At 37.0% G+C, this 24187-nt stretch overlaps 1 protein-coding gene across 3 annotated transcripts in view; it reads left to right on the forward strand.

Moving 5' to 3' along the window:
* EPHA7 (EPH receptor A7) overlaps window positions 1-19215 on the forward strand; it is a 201667-nt gene extending 182452 nt beyond the window's left edge. For all 3 annotated transcript variants that reach the window (XM_060753046.2, XM_060753047.2, XM_060753048.2), the window contains exons 13-17: window positions 872-1081; window positions 2923-3072; window positions 10934-11127; window positions 15864-16019; window positions 17171-19215. In XM_060753046.2, coding sequence (XP_060609029.1) covers window positions 872-1081; window positions 2923-3072; window positions 10934-11127; window positions 15864-16019; window positions 17171-17285 — 825 coding nt within the window. In that variant the 3' untranslated portion in view covers window positions 17286-19215. The remainder of the gene's footprint in view (window positions 1-871; window positions 1082-2922; window positions 3073-10933; window positions 11128-15863; window positions 16020-17170) is intronic.
* The last annotated feature ends 4972 nt before the right edge of the window (window positions 19216-24187 follow it).

Raw genomic sequence — 24187 nt, forward strand, 5'->3', positions numbered from 1 at the left:
CTGCACCACCGGGGGGACAGGGTTAGATAAAACTTCATTAATTCTTATTTGTGCTGTTTGAATAAAGAAAGGTCAATCTAACCCATGTCATAACGTGTCTCGAAATGACATTTCTTCCAGCACTCTAAGAAGAAAAGTCAAGTTGAAATTATCAAAGGCCTTTTCTGCATCTAAGAAAATCAATGTGGCCTGCTTCTCCTTAATTTGGTCTAATAATTTCAGTAGTTAGAATTAATTTGTCATATTATCTCTCAGTTCTCATTTAGGGTAAATGTTCAATCTATCTGTCCAAATAATTGTAAATAATGAGATTAGTCTATAACCGCTCTGAGTCGCCCAAGGGCTGAGAAGAGCAGTATACAAATAAAGTAAATAAATAAATTATTTGTAAAAGTCAAATTCTTCTCTTCTTTAGATATCAGATCTGTCTTAAATAATCTAGATTGTAAAATTCATTTTACTGTCTAATGCAATGGCATTGCAAGGCAATCTGGCCCTGGCGTCTTCCCTGCAACAGTCTTGTTTACAGCAACACACATTTCTCTTATTATAATAGATGCATTTCTATATTTTCTCTGTTCTTCTAGTCTTGAGTAAGTTCTGTTTAGCCACATTTTTTTTCCAATTTATCCCTCAAAGTTAGCGTCATTTACATAGAATAGAATAAAATCAGTGAATTATCTGTAATTACAGGATTACAGAAACCTGATTGACACATTTTGTTGTGGGTGATGTGCCATATGTAGGATGAAAGCATACTGAATCTAGATCACTGTGTGTAGACCCTAAAGTACAGACAGAATTAAAAAAAACATTTCCTTCCATGTTAACTGTACCAGCTAATATTTCTCTGCTTCTATTTTTCCTACAGAAACACGACGGACAATTTACTGTAATTCAGCTGGTGGGAATGTTGAGAGGAATTGCTGCTGGAATGAGATACTTGGCTGATATGGGATATGTACACAGGGACTTAGCAGCACGCAACATCCTAGTCAACAGCAATCTTGTTTGTAAAGTGTCAGATTTTGGGCTCTCCAGAGTTATAGAAGATGACCCAGAAGCTGTCTACACTACAACAGTAAGTTGTATGCTTGAGATGCAACCCACTCAAAGACATTCTTATTAATGTGTCTTTTCTAAGTGGTGTGAAATGGAGGAAGCAGTGCAACTCGTATGAGAGTTCCTGGCATATACACATTTTTGCAGTGCCATGAGGAAGCCTATGGTTTAACTTCACTATCTACTGTTTATCCAACAGTATGAATGCTGGAGCATAGTATTAGAAGAAGCATTAGTGAAACTTCCAGCAACAGAAACAGAGGTATCTGGCACTCTAGAAAAACCTTATCTTCCCAGCAGTCTATATCCTCTATTCCTCAACTGTTCATTTTTTTTCACCAGTCTTATGTTGAAAGGTGTTTTCATGGGGGAAAATGGGAATTTTATTTGTGTATAACAACACAATTAAAATGCAGCTATTAGAATACAAGAGATACATCTATGTTATAGAATTAATGCTGTTTGCCACAACTTTTAAGTATCCTGGCACAATGCTATGGATTCACTGGAGCTGTAGTTTCACAAGATCTTTAGCCTGCTCTGTCAAAGAGTGTTTGAGTCCATAGTATTGAGGCAAGACAAGTAAAGTAGTGTTAAATGACATTAATTCTATAATTTAGAGGCAGCCAAGGACAGATTTTATCAAGAGTAAATAGATTAATAATAAAGTTTGGAATATGTTTCAGCAACAACTTTTCCCTGTGACAGCCTCTGGCCATATACAATCATATTAATCAATCAAAGCACTTCTTATTAATTAAAATAATACCTGATTGTGACAGCTAGTTCAAAACAATCGTTGTAATTAATTACAGTAAATGTTTTGGAATAAAGGCTTTGTTAAAAGTAAATTTCATATATATTTCACATTTCTGTTACAGAAAATAGTCAAGCAGGCCTAACTCATGCTAAAAACAAGTATTAATAGTAGTGAACATTCCTTTTTTAATTTTTGTTTGCTTGTTTGTTATGTGCTTTTTTCTTAAAGTCAGATTCAAGGAAGTTCATAAATAAAATGAGTTAAAACAATGCATGTAAACAGTTTAAAACAGTATAAATTTGTTTGGGAAAAAGTTATAAAAATAAGAATCTAAAAAATAGAGCACACTCTCTAATTTCTTCCTTGATAATAATTACATATTAAAAGCCTCTTTGAACAGAACAGAATAAAATATTACAATGCTGTTATCATAGTCCCCTGTATCCACAGGGGAATGGTTCTGGATCCTCTGAAGATACCAAAAACACACAAGCTCAGATCACTTATATAAAGGGAATGAGAAGGGAATTCAAATGCCCACCCTACCCTTCCTGTGCACACCCCAAAGGCAGGGGACACTGCCATATGCATGAGCCCCTGCTTCCCCACTCTTCCTCACAATATCTCTTCCCAAATGCATGTGAGCCTCGACCTCCTTGGCAACCATTTCCTGCTCTTCCTCTTGTATGTGTTTGAGACCCAACTTCCTCTCCTCACCACAACAACCGCTTACCATACTTACTCCTGCTATCTACCCCTGACACATCCAGCCTCCCTGACAACTGCCTACTGCTCATCCTTTCACTCTCTTCCCTAACTGTGAGATAACCACAACCTCTTCTCCCCACCCCAACAACTACTTAATGCTCCCTCTCACTCTTTCCTTACCCCATATCAGTGGCTTCTTTATCTTCACCAGGGAACTATTTATCATTATTTTCAATCTATGGCAGCTAGCTAATGACCATTTCTTCCATTCCACGAAAGTATAGGTGTGATTTGTTCATTGATTTTAATTTCTCTGTTTTGTTTCCAGAAGGGGAAAAATCAGCCAAGGTGTCTTTTTTTGTTTGAATAAAAAACATGTTCTTCTTCCATAGGGTGGCAAAATACCTGTAAGATGGACAGCTCCAGAGGCCATACAATACAGAAAGTTTACATCAGCAAGTGATGTATGGAGTTATGGAATAGTTATGTGGGAAGTAATGTCTTATGGAGAGAGGCCATACTGGGATATGTCAAATCAAGATGTAAGTTCCAATATTACAAAAATCACCTGCCTTTGGTTTTGTTAGTAATATACACAAGTAGATAGGTAGAACTTGAGGGTAAAATGATTTGGCTACCCCACCCCTCTTGATGCATGTGAAGACATTAAAAACAACTGATATTTTGTGTTAATAAAAGTAGAATAGAAACTCATTTGGGAGGAGAACAATATAATACTTTCATATATGACTTTATTTGTCTCTCTAAATCTTACAGCTCATTTAATGTCAAATCATCCAAATCTGTATTTCAATATATATTTTAAAAAATCAATATGTAATTACTGGCCCTAGCTATTATGTAGTCTCTTATTGCTTAGTAAATGACCATATCAAGTTCATGAAAAAGCCTGCAAATGCATTTTTGAAAAGTATGAACTAGTAGTGGATGTTGTCAAGAATACAAAGAATATGTAGTCTTCATGCATGCCCAGGGTTTTTTCTGGACCTACTTTCGCTTACAGGATAATTCTGTTTATGATCGATGCCACTTTGCATGTGATATTCCTAACTCTCTCTCTCTCTTTTAGTTAATTTGAATGTTTTAAATAATGAGAAAATTCATGGTTTAAATATCTGTTTGTAAACATATTTTCTCTCAAAATATGCATTCCCTAAAGATTATTAGTTTTCAGTATGCCTTTTTAAATTGTGGAGTGGGGGAATTGCATCAATTCAGAGAAAGGTGGTATTTGAAAGTTTATTTCATTCAGTTCTAGACATTGATCCAAAAGATGTAGATGCAGTTCATTCTTATTAGAATTTTCACAGTTCAAATTCCCTTATGTGCTGATTTCTTTATCCTACCTTTTTTGCCATTGGTGGGAAGGCAATTCAGCAAACTCCATTGTACTTCTTTTCAGGGTTTGAAAATTCCCTATTGCTTTGTTCTAATACAGTAAATGAAAAATCTGCAACATTTTTATTCTTGATACCAGCCACTGGGGGCCCTTCCATACAACCATATAACAGAGAATATCAAGGCAGATGATCGATAATATCTGCTTTGAACTGGGTTATCTGGGTTATACTAACATATAATCCAGTTCAATATGGATTTTATACAGCTGTGTGGAAGGGGCTAAGGAGACAACAGGCTTTTGTTTGGTTGGTTTTGATCAACTGACAGAAACATCTGCTCATTTTCACAATTAATAGTCTATAAGATCTAATGCAATTTTAAAATATACACAGAACAAGTTTATTATAAAATAAATAAATCTAGACATTAAAATAAAAGCAGAGAGAATGAGTTAACTTTTAATCTCAAACAGCAGTATTCATTTAATTCATTTTTAACTGATCAAAATTTTATTCCATATTCCACATTCCCTTCAAGCAAAGTGAGGCTCTCTTTTAAAACAAAAAACAACACTCTCAGAGGACAATAGATAACATGCTGTGCATCTTTTTAGACTCAGCTTGTCTTTTTTTCTTCCAAAATAAGAGACTAAAATGAAAACATTTAGTCATCCTCACACCCTTGATCTTGGCCCTAGGCTTGTTTACACAGGTGCGGAATGAGGGGATGTTTTCATGACACCCAAACTAGCTCTTGCAAGAACATCTATGAGTTCTGTGTTCTTTATGGAAGTCCCCTGTGACGAACCCTTTCACTTATTCCTTGTAGAGACTAACCATATTTTAGAGTAAGACAGGCTTGTCCTTTCAGAATCGTTTAATATGTGTCTGAGCATAGTAGTACATGAGTGCAGAGCAGAATTATCCATCCAGAGCAGTTTTGGCACACACAAAAGTACTCAGTAGGCAAGTAGGTAGGCCATTGTAGCATGTGTAAGCTGGCACATGCTTTTTTTTTTTTACTTTGAAAGGTCAGCATTTTCTGACAGTATTATCTTGGTTTTGTAAAGGAACTCTTCTATATTAAACTCTCTGTTTACCATATGAGCTTTTTGAGTTTCATTTGGTAAGCAGCCTTTTACTTTGTATTCACAAAACTGCTTCAGTGTCTCAGCATTGTCTGAAGGTGACTTTTCTGTGTCAGAAACTATTTGGGGAATCAACCCTATAGCCAAAACAAACAAAAAGGCAGCCTTGAATGACAGCTCATTTTCTTCCGTGAAATAGGTTGAGTATGAGTTCTGTCTCACATAGTGTGCCTTCCGATGTCCACTGTAGAATTGCCAACAGGAAAACAAAATGCAAGCCATCATCATGAGACTTTCTTATTTGTTCTCATTTGCTTAATCAATCATTAGATATGCTAAGTAGCAAGAAGGGAGCACGTACATCAATGGTTAGGTGAGCAATGAAGTCCATATCCCCCAGGTAAATTATAATCATCTTGGGAATGGATTTGGGGGATTGTGTAGATCTCATAGCAATTACTTTTCTTCATATTGAGGTCTTCAGAAGTTATGCTTTAGCATTTAAGGATACATATGTATCCATCTGCAACATAAATAAGTGACGATGCTGTACTGATAGTGATGAACAAGATGTTTTAATCAGTTCATCTCACCATGTGTCCGCTTCTCCATCTTGGGTTATCAGATTTAGCAGAGGTGAGACCACTGGGCGGAACATACCTCACTCTGTTGGCAGAGGTGCCTGCCTGCTGCCTTGAAGGAGGCTGCAATGTGCCCTCTTAAGAGACTCTCCTTGAAATCAGAAATGCGTAAGAACTACAACCCCATAATTAATATCTCTATCAGGAGTGAGGAGCTGTGTCATGGTGACCCCAGAATTTCCTGGACTCTTTTCATTCTGGTTTAGGTCAGGATGTTACATTGAAACAACCCTGTTGCCTTGATTGAGAGCCTATTCAGGGGAAAGTTACACTATTAATCTTCCAGGCTCTCTTGAGGCCAATGAGATGAATATCAATCAAATGAATCTAAGGAGATTCATTTGATTGATCATTTCTGGGTCCAGTAAGCAACCTGCTCAGGATGACATTTCATTTCCCCTGGAATAACAGACATATACCTTGGGAGTATTCCTAGATCCATTTTGTCACTGGAAAACCAGTGTAGGCTTTGGCTTGGAGTATCTGGGACCAGTTTTGATAGGCCTGGAGGAGGATAATCTTGGCCACCTTGGTTTGCGCACTGGTAATTTCCCCATTATTCTACTGCAATTTCCTCTACATGGGAACTTGAAGAAGACTTGAAAGCTGTAGCTAGACTGCTTATAGTAAACATCTCACAGCAGCCATATGATATTTTGTGAGAATATGTCTGTTAGTATAGTTCCATTCTGAATACAAGGTAGTTGTAATGACATTTAGAGTGCTAAATTTCTCTTTATACTAGAAAGAACTCTTCTCCTATATATTGGTGATTGGAGTAAAACAGACTGGAGCAATAATAAGTGATCTATCATCACAGTATTCAAATTGATAATTTAAACATGGAAATTTCTGACAGGAAAACAAAACATGTTACAAAATGTAACGATGTGAAATACAAACAGAAATGAGTCAAATTCAGTGTGATGCTAGCATTATACAACACCTGATGAGCAGGTGAATGTACAATTGCAATGTGTATTTTTTTTGCACAACTAACCATGTTTGCTGCAGAGTTTCAAGTAGAAGTATAATGCGAAGTTTTCACAAGAATGTTGACAAGAATGATTTCTGCATCACCAGAGTTAGTAGTTTGATCTTTTATGTTAAGATTTGGGGATTGTCTACAACAGGGGTTCTCAAAATTTAAAGTCACAGAGCCCTTTTGGGAGGAACAGTTTCTCATGGAGCCCCAAGAAACCTTTGGACACAGGCCACATTGCATTTTAAAATTTGACACATGGGCCAGGTCAGTGGCAGATGGATGGAGAATGTTTGTGTGAACGAACTGGGAAAGAATGAATAAATTCCTATGCACACTGCATGTATCTTATTTGTAGTGCATAAGAAAGAAAGAAAGAAAGAAAGAAAGAAAGAAAGAAAGAAAGAAAGAAAGAGAAGGGAGGAAAGAAGGAAGGCAATAAAGAAAGAGGAAGGAAGGAAGGAAGGAAAAAGTTTGTTAGAGTTATCTTAAGGGAGCCTTTGAATTATTTGACTGAATAGATTTATTGGTGGAATGTGGATGCCACTGAAAGACTTCATTCTGGTAACCAGTGACTGCTTAGACTCTGCCATTTGTGAATAATAATTCACACTTAGGACCAGAACATATGGGATATTTCTTGGAGCTTTGATCAGGGTGGAAAAGAAGCTCTTGTTACTGGAAAAAAAATTTTAAATGTAACTTGTGCTTTTCAGCTTTAGAGTGGTTGCACTTTTTTTTACTATTACTTTGTAATATTTAGTTATTATACTTACAAAGTGAAACTTCATTTCCTTGTGGAAATAGCATGCATCTGTAAATAAATACTAGGGAAAATCATGCCATTTCTCTGTAAATATCCTTAAGATTGAGTGATCGACATTGAAAGCTTGTGGAATTTTTTTTTTTGGGGGGGGGGAAAGTCTACCGTATAAAATCTAAATGATGAGTCAGTTTGGCAGAGTGCAAAGTTGTTAATATTTGACAGGTCTCAGTGTCAGAGATTTCATGGACTGTCAAAATATGGGCAAACAAGTCCTTGGGGCAGAGAAAGAGAAATATTTACATTCCCTAGACACTCAGTAGAGCTTCATTCCTTTTGACACCTTCCTTCTGTACTAGATTCAAACATAAAAGGTGTCTGACAGGAATATAAGATGCCTCAAAGGCGAAGCTTACCTATCTTTCAAAAAAGACCAAGGGAAAAACTATTATAAAGGGGAGCAACTCTGACAAAATCAATATTTTCATACTTCTTCCTCAAGCTTTGCATTGGGCTTAAAGTATTTGCTTGTCCTGTAAACAGACATAGGACGAATGACATTGTTTGCAACTTCAGGTTCTTACAGTGACAAGCAGAACAACAGACCAGTTATATTCTAATAAGCCCATAAGCAAAGCTTTTATTTCCTGCTAGGAGAAAAAAGAGCTTTAATTGTCATGTGTTTACCTAATGTTTTGCAAAACAAAAGAGGCAAATCGCAAAATAATTTTAACTAAGCACAAGGCATGAGATAATCCATTAAATATAGTTTTTGTCTGTTCTCACTAAGCCAACATTTGCATGCAGCTCTCTTGCTAGTAAAATTAACTTATAGGGGATTTTTTTCCACCAAAGTGCAAACACACACACACACACACAGAAATGATTCACATGTTAGCTGGGTTGAAAATTGCTACCTAGGTTATTTTGTGGAGATAAATTACAGTAGCTTCAAGAAAATAATTTCTTAAATGGAAAACCTCATATGTCTATAAAAGGAGACACACTGAAACATGATTTTCTTTTCCTTAACTAGTGAGGATTTAAATTAAATAAACCATTTAACATAATCTCCAGCATTTGCTAATAGTAGAGGTTTTGTTCATATAAGCCTAATAAAGATTTCATGAGTAACTGGTGTCTTAAGCAGAGAGTATAGCACAACATTGGCTTAGACTAAAGCAATATACTTTCAGTCAGACAGTACTGGCAAAGTAAAATAATATTCAATGTATGTCTTCACTAATACATATGTATAAAATAGTAAATGGAACAAATAAGACAAAAGATGCAATTTACTTAAGCTATCTGCTTAATGTCGTAATTATTTCAACTAGAAGGGTTAGAGAAATTTATGTTTCCCCAAGGTACTTTTACATATATTTATTAAGACATGGTCACTGCTTAATGTAGAATGTTTTACGAAACAAAGCTAGATAGTATAAAGAGTGAACAACAGGATATTTGTACTTTCCTTGTCCACCGTTCATCTTCATGTCTCTCTTCATCACTGTGCTTTTCATGTCAATTGTATATATATATTTCCTTTTACCCTTAAATATATTAAGCCAATATTGCAAAATTTCAAATTAATTTATCCAGAATGTATGTGTAAAAATAGAATATCTTTTTAAATGATCACCAGTAAACGTGGAATAAGTCGTTTTCAATCATGTTAAAGTTTATCTACATGGAGAAAATACAATTACAAATATGCACATTGATACATTTTCATTTTTATTGCACTTTTCTCATTCATTCCATTTATTTTTGCATTTGGGATGAAGTATTCTTATACATTCACCATTGCTATATTTTAGGCTCTATAAATCAATTAGCAGCAGTTGGTGAAATGATGTTTTTATAATTACTTTGGAAGATTATTGTGGAATTTTACATTTGCTTTCCCCCGCTAGTTGTAACTCCTGTAAAAAATTATGTGAAGGATTAACATTGTATTAATAAGCATCTATGTTTAGATTTCATTTGTTCATTGCCTTTATATGAAAGGTAGTTGTATTGATTTTGTTTAATTCTAGCCGTTACAATAATGAAATTCTAGCAGTTACAATAAAAACAATAGCAGGATTGAAGTCATTTTTTCTGTGTGAATTAATACAATTTTTGATAGATGTTGTTTTTTTTTAGACTGCTGCTGCTAGCATGGCTGCTAAGATGTAGTCATTCTTTTCAACCCCGTTTCAGGATTTTATTTTTTCACACATTCTACACATTAGGCTGGTGAAATCGGGCACACACTCACAAATATTTATTGTCTCCAGCTTTTATTAATCATGGCAGCCTTTTTTTTTTTGTTTGCTTGTGCTAATCCCAGAAGAAGCCCTCATTCTTGCCTCGTATAGCCTGCTGCAAAAGAGAGCATCCTGTGTTATCTTTTAGGAATAAGGACTCTTCTGTAGCAGTTTCAATACTTTTAAGGCTGTTGGTGTCAGTAGGAATAAAATTCCTACTCTGCAAGCAGACTGTGTTGAGACACTTTAGTCAACCCTTCTTATCAGAACATTTCTTCTCAGTGTGTTTACTTATCCTGCTCTTGGGGTTTATAGTGCTTGCTTGCTTCCCTGCTTTTGTCTTTGTCTTAAATCCCATATGGACTCTGCTAGAAAAGTCAACCAATGGATTCCTACAGACATAAGCATATTACAATACACTATCTTTTCTTGTTAAATGCTGGGTTGTCCTTCTATTAGGGCCCCCCTGGTGGTGCAGTGCATTAAACCACTTAGCTGCTGAACTTGCTGACTGAAAGGTCGGTGTTTCACATCTGGGGAGTGGAGTGAGCTCCCGCTGTTAGCCCCAGCTTCTGTCAGTCTAGCAGTTTGAAAACATGCAAATGTGAGTAGATCAATAGGTACTGCTTTGGCAGGAAGATAATGGTGCTGCATGCAGTCACATGACCTAGGAGGTGTCTATGGACAACGCCGGCTCGTCAGCTTAGAAATGGAGATGAGCACCACCACCCCCCTCAAGGTCGGACACAAGTAGACTTAATGTCAAGGGGAAAAAAAACCTTTCCTTCTGTTGATTTATTCAAATATCAGCCAACCAAATTATACCAGGTCTGGTTTTGCTTATTATCAGGGCATATGTTATGAGAAAGTGCTATTTTATAAAAGTACTTTAATGTTAGTGATCCATTTTCCGATAATCTTCTTGCATAGCATATATGGTTGCATAATCCTTTGTTCATTTGAAACCTGAATCCATATAAAAGGGGGAGGGATGCTTTTGAACAAATGCTGTTGCCTTCAAAGAGCATCTCCATTTATCAATTTATCAGCTGCACCCTCGGTGAATTTAATTGCAGTTCCCTGCTGCTGGTTTGACTAGGTAATGTAGCCTTTCTCTCAGCATACACCACAAAATAATCTGTTTAATAAGCATGGGTTAAAAAAATACTAAAATATTATACAGCTACATGAATGCACATGTCAAAACAACAGGCTCTGTTTGAAAGATACATTTCATAAAGCTTTGATGGCTTAATTTGGCTCTTTGATTTTTCATGGGCTGTAAAAATTCAAAACAATGTTGTTTTGCCTATTAGGTTATAAAAGCAATCGAAGAAGGGTATCGCTTGCCAGCACCCATGGACTGCCCAGCAGGCCTTCATCAGCTGATGCTAGACTGCTGGCAGAAAGAGCGTGCGGAAAGGCCAAAGTTTGAACAGATAGTGGGCATTCTAGACAAGATGATTCGGAACCCAAACAGCTTGAAAACCCCTTTGGGAACGTGTAGCAGGTAAGTTGCTGAGATTTTGAATCAGGTGGTATCTGTAACTGAATGTTATCCAGGTGTATCTGTCTTTTATAGTATCTTATGATAGGAAAGCAGTTAAATTTCTAAACTAGGGTTACAGTTTGGTTTGGATTAGTCAAGACAGGCTGATTTTGCTATTGATTGGAGGTTTTTTATTTTATTCAGTTTATACCCCATCTTTCTCCCAGCTTGGGATGCTAAGCACCTTATAATAACAGTCAAAGCTGTATCTTTAAAATATTAATAAAACAATTAATTAGCAATTGTATTTAAGAGTCACAAGGTTAAAACAGTTTAATATGGATTTATTTATTTATCGTGTCACCAGCAACCATACCATTGTATTACATTTCTAACAGAACAAAACAAACAAACAGATAAAAAAACCCACAAATTTTGCATATATGGTAGTTGATTAAATGTCCTTTGACCAGTATCTGGCCACTTGGAGTGCCTCTGGTGTTGCCGCAAGAAGGTCCTCCATTGTGCATGTAGCAGAGCTTAGGTTGCATTTGCATTTGAGGTGGTCTGTGGTTTGCTCTTCTCCGCACTCACATGTTGTGGATTCAACTTTGTAGCCCCATTTCTTAAGATTGGCTCTGCATCTCGTGGTGCCAGAGCACAGTCTGTTCAGCGCCTTCCAAGTCGCCCAGTCTTCTGTGTGCCCAGGAGGGAGTCTCTTATCTTGTATCACCCACGGATTGAGGTGCTGGGTTGAGCCTGTCACTTTTGGACTCTCGCTTGCTGAGGTGTTCCAGCGAGTGTCTCTGTAGATCTAAGAAAACGATTTCTTGATTTAAGTCATTGACATGCTGGCTGATACCCAAACAAGGGATGAGCTGGAGATGTCACTGCCTTGGTCCTTTCACTATTGGCTGCTACCTCCTGGAGGATGTCAGGTGGTGCAATACCGGCTAAGCAGTGTAATTTCTGCAGTGGTGTAGGGCTATGGATTAAACACAAATGAAAGGAGGATACAAGGGAAAAAGCAATGGTGCACCACTTTCAGTCACCCTACTGCCACCAGCAGATACTGATGACCTCGAAAGAAACAAGCTTTTGAATGGCATTATAGTCAAAAGAAAGGAGGAAGTTTGCAATTTGTTGCATTCTAAGATATGACATTTCTACTGGATATTTGAGGAGTTATCCCCAAGAGCATAATTTGTCATTTCATATCAGTTCCACCATTCGCAAAGGTGAAAACTCTATCCCAGTTGCCTCTAAATTGGAAAATTATATTACTTTCTTTGTGAAGCTGCACTGGAAAGCTGTCTTGGAACTTGACACAAAAATGGGACTGCCAGCATGTTTTGAAGAATTTAAAAATTGGAGCATATTGTTCTGATCCATTCCTGATCGCATCTGTTATAGTTCATTCCCAGTCACAGTTTAAAATGCTAGCCTTTAAGTCCTAAACAGCCTAGGACTCCAAACATGGTGGAAATCAACATCTCCTAGAGATCATTTTTGGGCATTGTGGAGCATTTTTTTTTACTTCTATGGGTCACAAAAATGACCCTGAGTGGCTGGATGTGGTCTACATTCTGGACTTTTCCCATCTCTGATTTAAAGTATGGTCACAAGAGAGATGGGCATCTCAATTGTGCCACTCACACTGTTGAGCATTTTATTGGCTTTTTTGTTGCCTTTTTTTGTTTTTGGACAATCAGTGAAGATGTTTTTCCAGCAAATGTTCTGTTTATTTGGCCTCCATGCCAAATAAACACCATAATCTTTGGAGGGATGGGTTTGTTTTTTGGTGTTGTTTTTTTTGGGGGGGGGGGAGGTTGTTTGTTTATTTTGTTTTATTTCATTGCCCATTTGCTTTTATGCCTGAAACCCTGGAGGGGCACTGCTGTTTTTGGTCTTACCACTAGTGATCTAAGGAGGACAAATGGTCTGCTTCAGTATAGGGTAGTGTCTTCTGTTTTATGATCATTTGTAGTAATCTTTTATAGTGAGTGGTTGTTTTTTTTAAGTAGAAGGACCGAATAGAAATTATTGATAAAGTACACAACATCAGCAGGTAAACATGACTGATTGTTTCTTGTTTGCTTCAGGGAATTAAAAAACAATCAGTGCATTTTATTCATTTTTTTTCCAAAGAGAGAAAATGCTTCTGCTAAAAACTGTATCGATAATTCCAGTCAAAAGTTTTAATGTGTACAGTATACTTATAAACTGTGATATATTTTCTTTTCCTCATACTGTTTAAAATCTTGAAAGATGATGCTGTCAAGGTGGTGCATGCCATATGCCAGCAAATATGGAAATCACAAGAATGGCCATCAGACTGGAAAAAATCAACTTAAATCCCCATACCAAAAAAGGGAAATGCTAAAGACTGCTCAAACTTTTGTACAGTGGCACTTATTTCTCATGCTAGTAAGGTGATACCCAAGATCCTGCAAGAAAGACTCCAGCAATACATGGAGCGAGAGTTGCCAGATGTACAAGCTGGGTTTAGAAAAGGCAGAGGAATGAGAGGCCAAATTGCCAATATCCGCTGGTTAATGGAGAAAGGCAGGGAGTTTCAGAAAAACATCTATTTCTGTTTTATTGACTATTCTAAAGCCTTTGACTGTGTGGATCATAATAAATTGTGGCAAGTTCTTGGTGGTATGGGCATACCAAATCACCTTGTCTCTCTCCTGAGGAATCTGTATAAGGACCAAATAGCAATAGTAAGAACTGACCATGGAACAACAGACTGGTTCAAGATTGGGAAAGACCTACGGCAGGGTCGTATACTCTCACCCAACCTATTCAACTTGTATGCAGAACACATCATGTGATGTGCAGGGCTTGACAAATGCAAGGCTGGGGCGAAAATTGCTGGAAGAAAGATTAACAACCTTAGATATGCAGATGACACCACTTTGATGACTGAAAGTGAGGAGGAGCTGAGGAGCCTTCTAATCAAGGTGAAAGAAGAAAGCGCAAAAGCTGGGTTGCAGTTAAACATTAAAAAAACCAAGATTATGGCACCCAGACTGATTGATAACTGGCAAATAGAGGGAGAAAATGTGGAGGCAGTGACAGACTTTGTATTTCTAGGTGCAAAGATTATTGCAGACGCAGACTGCTGGCAGGAAATCAGAAGACGCCTAGTTCTTGGGAGGAGAACAATAACCAATCTCGATGAAATAGTGAAGAGTAGAGACATCACACTGGCAACCAAGAATGCATAGTTAAAGCAATGGTATTCCCCATAGTCACCTATGGATGTGAGAGCTGGACCATAGGGACGTCTAAGTGAAGGAAGATAAATGCTTTTGAACTGTGGTGTTGGAGGAAAGTTCTGAGAGGAAGGAAGGACTAGTTGAAGGAAGCTTCAACTAGTCCAACGGGCGGCAGCCATGGTATTAACAGGAGCAGGGCGCAGGGAGCACACAACTCCTCTGCTGTACCAGCTCCATTGGCTACCGATCAGCTACCGAGCCCAATTCAAAGTGCTGGTTTTGACCTTTAAAGCCCTAAACGGTTCTGGCCCTACATACCTATCCGAACGTATCTCGGCCTATCAGCCCACCAGGACCCTAAGATCTTCAGGAGGAGCCCTTCTCTCCATCCCGCCTGCTTCACAGGTGCGGCTCGCGGGAACGAGAGATAGGGCCTTTTCTGTGGTGGCCCCCCGGCTTTGGAATGCCCTCCCTATTGAACTAAGATCAGCCACCTCGCTAATGGCATTTCGGAAAAATCTAAAAACTTGGATGTTCGAGCAAGTTTTTAACTAATTTCCGATGTAAGGTTATTTTGACCATGGACTTGCAACCAAGGATAACGAACTGAATTACGATTTTAACTATGAGATGTTTTCGACTTGTATTGGTGGCCCGATACTAAGTATGTTCATACTATGTATGTTTTATGTCTTGTATTTTGATATCTTATTTTATATTTTTAAGTGACTATTGTATTTTAACAAGTTGTAAACCGCAATGAGTCGCCGCACAGGCTGAGATATTAGCGGTATACAAGTGTATCAAATAAATAAATAAATAAATGAGAGTGCCTTGGACTGCGAGAAGATCCAACCAGTCCATACTTTAGAAAATAAAGCCCAACTGCTCATTGGAGGGAAAAATATTAGAGACAAAGATGAAGTACTTTGGCCACATCATGAGGAGACAGGAAAGCTTAGAGAAGACAATGATGCTGGGGAATATGGAAGGAAAAAGGAAGAGGGGCCGACCAAGGACAAGATGGCATCCTTGAAGGGACTGGCTTGACCTTCAAGGAGCTGGGGGTGGTGACGGCCGACAGGAAGTTCTGGCGTGGGCTGGTCCATGAGGTCTCAAAGAGTCGGAAGCAACTGAACGAATGAAAAACAACAACTATATATATATATATATATATATATATATATATAGACACACACAGAGGGGGGGGGCAATTCCACATGTTAAATATTGTTAGTTGTCAAAGTATCTTGTACACATGACAAAATCATAGCTATCAAGAATTTGTTTGACAGGTGTGAAGATTAGCTCTGCCTAGACATTTATAAAGAAAAGGGGGACTATATTTCCTTAATGACACAGATTATGTTATCCAAAATGTGTGGAGATTTTTTTTAAAAAAATGCTGTTTGATCATTGGTGTTTTTTTTTTAAGAATGATAGCCTAAAAAAGGAAATATAGCTGACATTAGAGAAGTTGTTATTGGTACACTCGACAATAAAAATACCTGTGCTTTTTTCCTCCTAATCTAGACCAATCAGCCCTCTTCTGGACCAGAACACACCTGATTTCACAACATTTTGCTCAGTTGGAGAATGGTTGCAAGCTATCAAGATGGAAAGATACAAGGATAATTTTTCAGCAGCAGGGTATAATAATCTTGAAACAGTAGCCAGGATGACTATTGAGTAAGTGAAAAGTGTGCTGATTATGCTGTTTGCTTTATAGTGGTATACTTGTGATTTTACAGTTGTTTCAAGAATGTGTAACTTTAGTGGAAGTCACAGTAGCTGAAAGCAATGGCAATAGAAGAGTAATAGTTAAAACATGCTAATGATCCCATCCTTATCTCCACTGTTTAGAAAAACTATACTTGAACATTAGACATTCCTTCAAATGATGCGTTCACCTTAATGGAAAATTATTCCATTAATCAAGATACTTGACTTTGGCCAGTTCCCATAATTATTTCAGCTGTGGCTCCCACTGCCACTTTCCCCAACTCTGAGATGTTAGCAATGTTAGCATCGGCATAATAAAAGAAAATTGTCATCTCTTCTGGCACAACTCCACATTGCCTCTACCACTGGCACTTTTTTTTTGCATGGAAAGGTAGATATAGTTGAGCAATCTTTAAAATTCCTAATAATATAACACCTCTTAGCATTAATTAATTATGTTTAAAAAAGAAAAAGCAACACACATCCCAGATCTATTCAATACTCATTCCTTATTCCCTGGCAAACATGCCAGAATTTGAAATATCCTGAAACTGGGTATTGCTATAATCATTATCTGGATAGTCAGGTAAGGAAACTGTTTGTTTTTTTGAGACTGAGCTCAGTTCTGTCACAAATACTACATGGAAGGTCCAGATCAAGCTGATCTCCTCTTGTTATATTGAGTATTCCAGGCTGTGGTTCTATAAAAACAAACCTCGCTGAAATCAGAGAGACCTAACTTGTGAGTAATCCGGTGCAGTGCTGTTGCACTCTCAGACAATAATCAGTAGTATCTTCCCTCTTCCCACAATTGCCGCTCAGGGTCAATATCCTTTGCGGAATTTGATGATCCATTTGGAAAATGTCTATTATGCTCAGAAAAGATAGTAACAATTGCAAATAATGTGTTCATTTTTGTTCATTGTGGTATCTACTACCTGTAAACCTCTTGAATCCAAATGTAGACACCAAAAAATCAGACATACTATTGTTGGGTGTGCATACATATGCATATGTACAAAGTTATGTTATATGGATTTTGTTAATATTTTTGTTATACTTAAAATACATATCCAGTAGATGCTTAATTTTGAACCTTTTATCTTGCCTTTCTCTAGTGATATTATGAGCCTAGGCATCACATTGGTCGGCCATCAAAAGAAGATCATGAGCAGCATTCAGACTATGAGAGCACAAATGTTACATTTGCATGGCACTGGCATCCAAGTGTGATAGACATTTCTCCCCTATGAGGGAGGGGACAGACTTGAGAGGACAGTGCCAGCCTTCTGTCTACATGAAGTGCTGTTGGAAGACACATGGTTTCCTGGGTCCTTCCTGCAGACATCAGAGGGCTCACAAGAAGCACCTACAGACTTGAACTCCTAAGTGCCACCAGAAAGTTACTTAAAAAGGGAAAATGGATCCACCGATGGCGGCAACGAAAGCAGTGACAATAAACAAAGTACTACCTGAAACACCTACGAACACCTTGAACTCTCTAACCTCTTTTTATCTAATGGACTTTTTAAAAGTGTACATAGAGGATTTTAAAATGAAAGAAAGAATATATTTGTCAGATATAAATCATGCTATTATTGTTGAAGTCAACAAGATATTTTCCTTAAGCCTTTGATTTCAAGCTCTTTTTATTTTTAAGAAATCAATTGTGTTACTTCTTCATATAGACCTTCTTTTAGTGTGACATTTATATCTTTGGACCTTCTTAGTGCTAAGCATATGACACATTATTACACTGGGGATTTTGAAAGATTGTATGGATTTCTACAGACACAAAAGTGTAACTGAGAAATGTGTATCAGGCTAGCTACTGGGTGGGGTGAAGTGGGATTAGGACAGGGTTTTCTTTATGAAATCTTTTTTCTGTTAATTCCACACCACACTGATGTGGTTTGTTAATTGACAGAAAATCAGGAAAAAAAGACATTGCCAAGAATTCTGATATTTTTGAGAATAATTTTGTATGACTTATCACAAACTCACTCATTAAACAGGAAATGAATAAAATGGAGAACCTAGCAATAAGAAATCCTAGGCACTTTTAAAGGAATGGCTTGAAAGATGACTTGAGTAGGTTGCCTGGGTCAAATGAAAGCTGTACATCTGCAACTTTAAATTTGTTTCAACCCTTTCACTGAATGATTGATTGTAGGTGTATCAAAAAACAACAACCACAGGTACAGTACTGTAGTGTTGCCTAGCCTTTTAATCAGAGCACATTGGAGGTAGATTGGTGTGTGGTTTTGTCATGTATTTTTCTTTTCAATAATCCACATTAGAAGGTCTAGGAGAAATAATGGGAATGGATAAATATGAGATTAAGTTGAATGTAGTCCCTCCTGTAAAGATAAAAGATCTGGGAGTGTAATCAAGAGAACAGTAGAACACCTCACTTGAGTTGGAAGGAACATATCATTTTCACTGATTTCAGTGTAACTCTCAGTTCATATGATACAATTCTCTGGTAGAAGAGTGAGTATGCACATGACCTCATATATGATCTCCCTCCCTTGTACAGATATGTTTGTATTATCAGCATTCAGTGATGCAACCTCCTTGGGCTTGCAATCAGTGGCCACTATTTGCCTTTCCTTTTCTTAAAGGAAATGACGGTGTTCAATACTTTCTGTACCCAGTTTTATATGAGGTCATTTGCCATTGGAAGGTGATTTCCTTCTACCTGAACTGGAGCCTTACTGTCATTAATGTTGGTTAGTGGCAGGAGTACCATCTGAGGCTAATTTAACTTTCTCTGGATTGCTATTTTCAGGTAACATTCAACTGAGACAGAGAAAGTCAGACACACTTAAGGTTTATGGATATCAGTGTGATTTGAGAACAACTGTGCTATGAAATTCTGGTAGTTTCATGAAGCCCAAGTGCACCCAACTCTCTCTCGATTGCACTCTTCCTGTGCAAGTGCTGTTGATATGAATGAAAGGTAAAACAACAGCTATGGGGCTTGTACAGGAGATATCCCTATCAGATGGTGCCTTTGGATTTTCTATAAGAACTGTAGAGTGTAAGAGAAGTGGCAGTTCAAAATTTCAAGGGTTTTTTTTTTACAAGCTGCTCTAGACACATACTTTTCTTTTAAAAGTCTGACTGAAAGATAGCTGTTGAGTGAGAGAACTCTTTTTTTTTTTTGAAAAAAAATGCCAGTTTTAATTTAATATATGCGTACTTGGGTTGAGTGAAATGTAAAATTACCATAAGCAATAACAAAGTGTGTTGCAGGAATATATATACGAAACAGGTGATTAATGCTGTCAAAAATATCGTGAAAATCGTGAGCTGCCCCAGCAGTGAACAACTGTACTTCCAAAGAGAACAGGGCTGCTCCCGTTGGTTTTCATAGAGAAAGATCCCAGGGATCAGTCATATAAATTAAGTCTTGTTAGATAATGTGGTCATCCACACAAAAAAGAAGAGATAACCTGTAAATGTTCCTTTGTAAAACTTGTACATTTTATTTATACTGTCTTGTTTTGTACACACATTTCTGTGCAGTGAGCTCTGAATACATTGAAAATGCACTATATTTTTCTATTTTCCTTACAGAGCATCACAAAGACGAACATGTTTTTCAGTGCTACATAATGTGTTTTCCCACATTTAGGACCAAAGATAGCTTCAGAAAACTCAAATCATTCCTCCCTCCCTTGGGGGAAGTGGACAGCTGCAATGCCTATGGGTGGTCAGTTTACTCTTAGTTGTACAATGAACTTTAAAGGCTATTTGAAGATGCTGCACCTATTTGTAGAATAAGATTCAGTACCTTGGATAGCTTGTTTAAAGTTCAGATTAAAACTCGGAGTGGATTCATTGTCCCATTGACATTGGAGCCACTCACTTCTCCTTCTCCTCCCTTCATTATTATAATATTATTATTATTTTCTTTTAGAGCACTGTACAGTGTTATTTGTCATTTTATTTATTTGTTTAATTAGAAAAATCACTTTGCTTATACTAATTCTTTTTTATTCCCCCCCTTTGTTAAAGAAATCTGTAAAAAAAAAAGACAAATGAACAAAAAATCTTTGAAATAACATAATCCCATTACATAGACACTTCCATTTGTAATCTTTGTAATAGACTGTAAATATATTTTTGGAAATACAACAGTGTGAATAAGGATTATTTTTCATTTTCTGTCTATATAATAATCACAACACTTTCTAGTCTTTTCACTTTTATACGGGAAACAACATCCCTCCATAAACACTGGAATCATTAAAAGTGTAGGTGAATCTATTTCATAATAAATGGTGACCACAAAATGAACTTTCTTGTGAGTACAAGATGGATTTTCCCCAGATTTGTGAAATCAGTGAACACACACCAAAATGTTCCTTAATACAGTCCATTACTATTTTCTTTTGTAGACTTTATATATGATACAAAATATGTTTACTTGGAATTCGTATCCTTTAATTTAGTGTGCTGATTATGATCCTGGAGACCAGGGTTCAAGTCCCCACTCACCCACAGAAACCCATTGACTGATCTTGGGCAAGTCAGATTTTTTCAATCTCAGAGGAAGGCAAATCTCTGAACAAATCTTGCCAAAACCTCATGATAGAGTCCCCATAAATTGGGATGACTTGAAAGGCTGCAACATCAACAACAAACATCATACAGGTTGAGAATCCATTATCTGACATGCTTGGGACCAGAAGTGTTTTGGATTTTGGATTTTTTGGATTTTTCTTGATTTTGGAATGCCTGTGTTTGCATATTTATTTATTATTTATTTATTATTTGAACTTATATGCCGCCACTCCCCTGGGGCTCGGAGCGGCTTACAAGAACAGGCTAAAATCTAACACAATTTAAAAGCAATTTAAAACAATTTAGAAACAGCAATATCAAAAATCAAAGGCCTGTCGAAACAAATATGTCTTACATGCCCTGCGGAAAGCTGATAAGTTCCGCAAGGCACGGACTTCAGGTGGCAGAGTATTCCAGAGCGATGGTGCCACTGCTGTAAAGGCTCTGCATCTGGTTGCTGTTAGACACAAGCTCTTGACATTGGGAATTTCCAACAAATCTTGGTCTTCAGAACAAAGGGATCTCTGGGGTTGGTAGGGGGTGATGTGGTCCCTCAGGTACATTGGCCCCAGACCATGCATACTTAATGGGGTATCTTGGAAACAGGATCCAAGTTTAAACACAGAATTACATTTAACCCATCAGATATCAAAGGTCTCAGTATTGCAGCCACCCAGGTGGACAATTTTGGATTTCTGGGTTTTGTTTTGTTTTTTTATTTCTGAATTCCAGCTAAGGGATGATCATCTCAGCCTGTAGCAGTGTGCTTTGGATATCAGCCCAATGTCAATATCCAATCAAGGACACACACACATAGAAACAAACATATTACTTTGATCATGCGAGAATCTGAATCTCAAGAGATTTTATGGATGGGTTCCTTTATTCTGTCAAATCATGTTCAGAAGACAGCTGCACATACAGAACCTAGGTGGGTTGCCAGTATTAATGCCAGTCACTTACTTGGGAGCACAAATATAGAACCAGGATAGATACTTGAAAAAAAATGTTCCATTAACACAACTCAAAACGGATGATTGAAGGTTTTCTGTGGCAACTTGATGGATCCAAATTGAATGTTTCAGTCAGAAGGAAAACATGCTTCACAATTCACATTTCTCTATACGGATGGCTGAATAAGGCTGTAGTTCTAATCTTGTCGAATTTGATTGCAATAGTTCTATTGACTGTAATGGCTTGAACTTGTGCCATTAGCTTTCATATTTATGGCCCTAGTTATCTTCCATTGCCCTCATGCAGAGATTTAGGAGCTAATCATTTTCATTTTTCTGTGTTTATGCGAAGGAAAATCACATGGGTGCAGTGCAGCTTAGTGAAGATAGTTACATTTATTAGAAATTAACCTATATACACACACATATATACACACTTAATACTGTGCACATTTCTATCACTACATCTTTCCGAACCCATGAGAGGTTGCACATATGGATTCACAACTCCTTCAGAAAATGAAGTTATAAAATTGGTATCTAGAAATCGATTGTCCTAGAAATGACTCTCTGAACAGCACCTACTCTTCTCCATTTGTCAGTCATTTCTTACCTGATTTAGCACACATAACATGTTTGAGTCATAGACCACTGTGAGAGATCGCAGCTATAATACTCAAGTAGTCTTAAGAATAAGTTTTACTCTTCTTTTATTATTTTAAACCTTAAATAGAAAAATAGCAAGCCCTAACAAATATGAAAATTAGGATTTCAACTTCAGAAGTATATGACGTTGAAGGAATCATGACCTCCAACATAGCTAGTACGAGAGATCATGGAAACTACAATCCAACAGAAAAGAAGCATATTTCCTGCCCTTCACATCAAGATAAGAAATAGAAATGGGTCAGAATGCTGTTGAAACACTATATCGGCATTACACAACCCCTGATTGTGGCAGCAGTCATACCTTTTAGATATGGAAGGAGATGTCCAAAGTCCTTTAAGCAAAAAATTCCAGATTCACTTATTGTACATCTGGTTAGCTTAAAGACCGGTATAGCTCAGGCCTCCTTATGATCTGATATACCCCAAAAGATGGGATATATCATCAACATGTTGCCTTGTATCAGAGAAGTTTCCTTCCTGCTTGCTAGAAGTTGGATAAAACAAAATACCATTGAAAGCAGTTCATACTTGGACTAAATAAAAGTTCTTGGAGACGTGATACGAAGCTGAGTCACAAATTGCTGCCATTAGGTAAGCTTCTATTTATGGTGATCTATGAATGACAAGATGTCCAAGTCATCTTATCAACAACCCCTCTGCTTTGCTCTTGCAGACTTGATTCAATTTATTCATCTGAAATGGAACATTTCTCATTTCCTACTTTCTTCTGCATTACTAAGCAACATTGTCTTTTCTAGTCATGTCTCTAGTATGTCCAAAGTAAAACAGTCTTAATTTAGTCATCTTCTAGGAAGAGTTCAGTGTTGATTTACTCTATGGCCAATTTAATTATCTTTCAGAGGTCCACCACATCGGTAGAACTTTCCTTCAAATGTTGATTTTCTTTCGATCAGCTTTCTTTGCTGTCTAGTTTTCACAGCCACACTTAGAAATTGAAATTATGATGGGATGAATGATTTAGTACTCAATGATATATCTTGACATTTCATGATCATATCTAATTCCTTCATAGGTGCCTTTCAAATTCTTGTGAATTATTGACTGCAGTCTGATTAATCATTGAATCAAGATATTGAAAACTTTGAATTATTTCAACAACTTCATTGTCTAATTTAAAATCATATAATCAATCTGTGGCCATTATTTTTGTTTTCTTAATATTGTAAAGCTGTCTTTAAACTCTTTTTCTAGACTTTCATCAGTCATCATTTCAAGTTGTTGTTATTTTCTGTTAGTAGGAGAGTGACATCTGCATATCTCACATTGCTGGTGTTCCTTTCTCCAAATCTCATGCCACCTTCCTCTTTTATGTATGTTATTTTCAGCATAAAAGTTTAACAGAGAGTGATAAAATATTGCCTTGCCTGATCCCTTTGACAATTGAAATCTATCCCATTTTTCTGTATACCTGTCCATTGTGTATCTTCTTGTCTAGAATATAAGTTGTGCATCAGGACAATCAAATCTTTAAGAGTGATTCTTATCTTTTCATGATATACACAAGCAAAGGCTTTTCTATAATTCACAAAGTATATTCTGATTTTCTTTCAAAATTATTTGGTGCATTCCATTATCTAATGTATGTTTGTGATATGATCCCTGGTTCATCATCTTTTCCTGAACCTAGCTTGGACATGTAACATTTCTTACCTCATATATGGTTAATGTCTTCATTGTAGAATTTTAAGCATATTATTGTTTGCATGGGAAATGAATACCATGGCCATTCTTCCTTTCGTTGATGCATACTTTTGCTCTCAAGATATTTTGGGCTTAAACTCCCAAAACTCCAGCAAAAATGAACAATGGTAAGGGTTTTCAGAATTGTAATGCAAAATATCTGGAGGATCATATATCCTTTGCTCTTGAGTTATAACCATCGTTTAGTCAGGAAGATAATGGCCAAAAGAGTGGTATAAC

The sequence above is a fragment of the Anolis sagrei genome, chromosome 1, assembly GCF_037176765.1.
Source record: "Anolis sagrei isolate rAnoSag1 chromosome 1, rAnoSag1.mat, whole genome shotgun sequence".
Taxonomy (NCBI): domain Eukaryota; kingdom Metazoa; phylum Chordata; class Lepidosauria; order Squamata; family Dactyloidae; genus Anolis; species Anolis sagrei.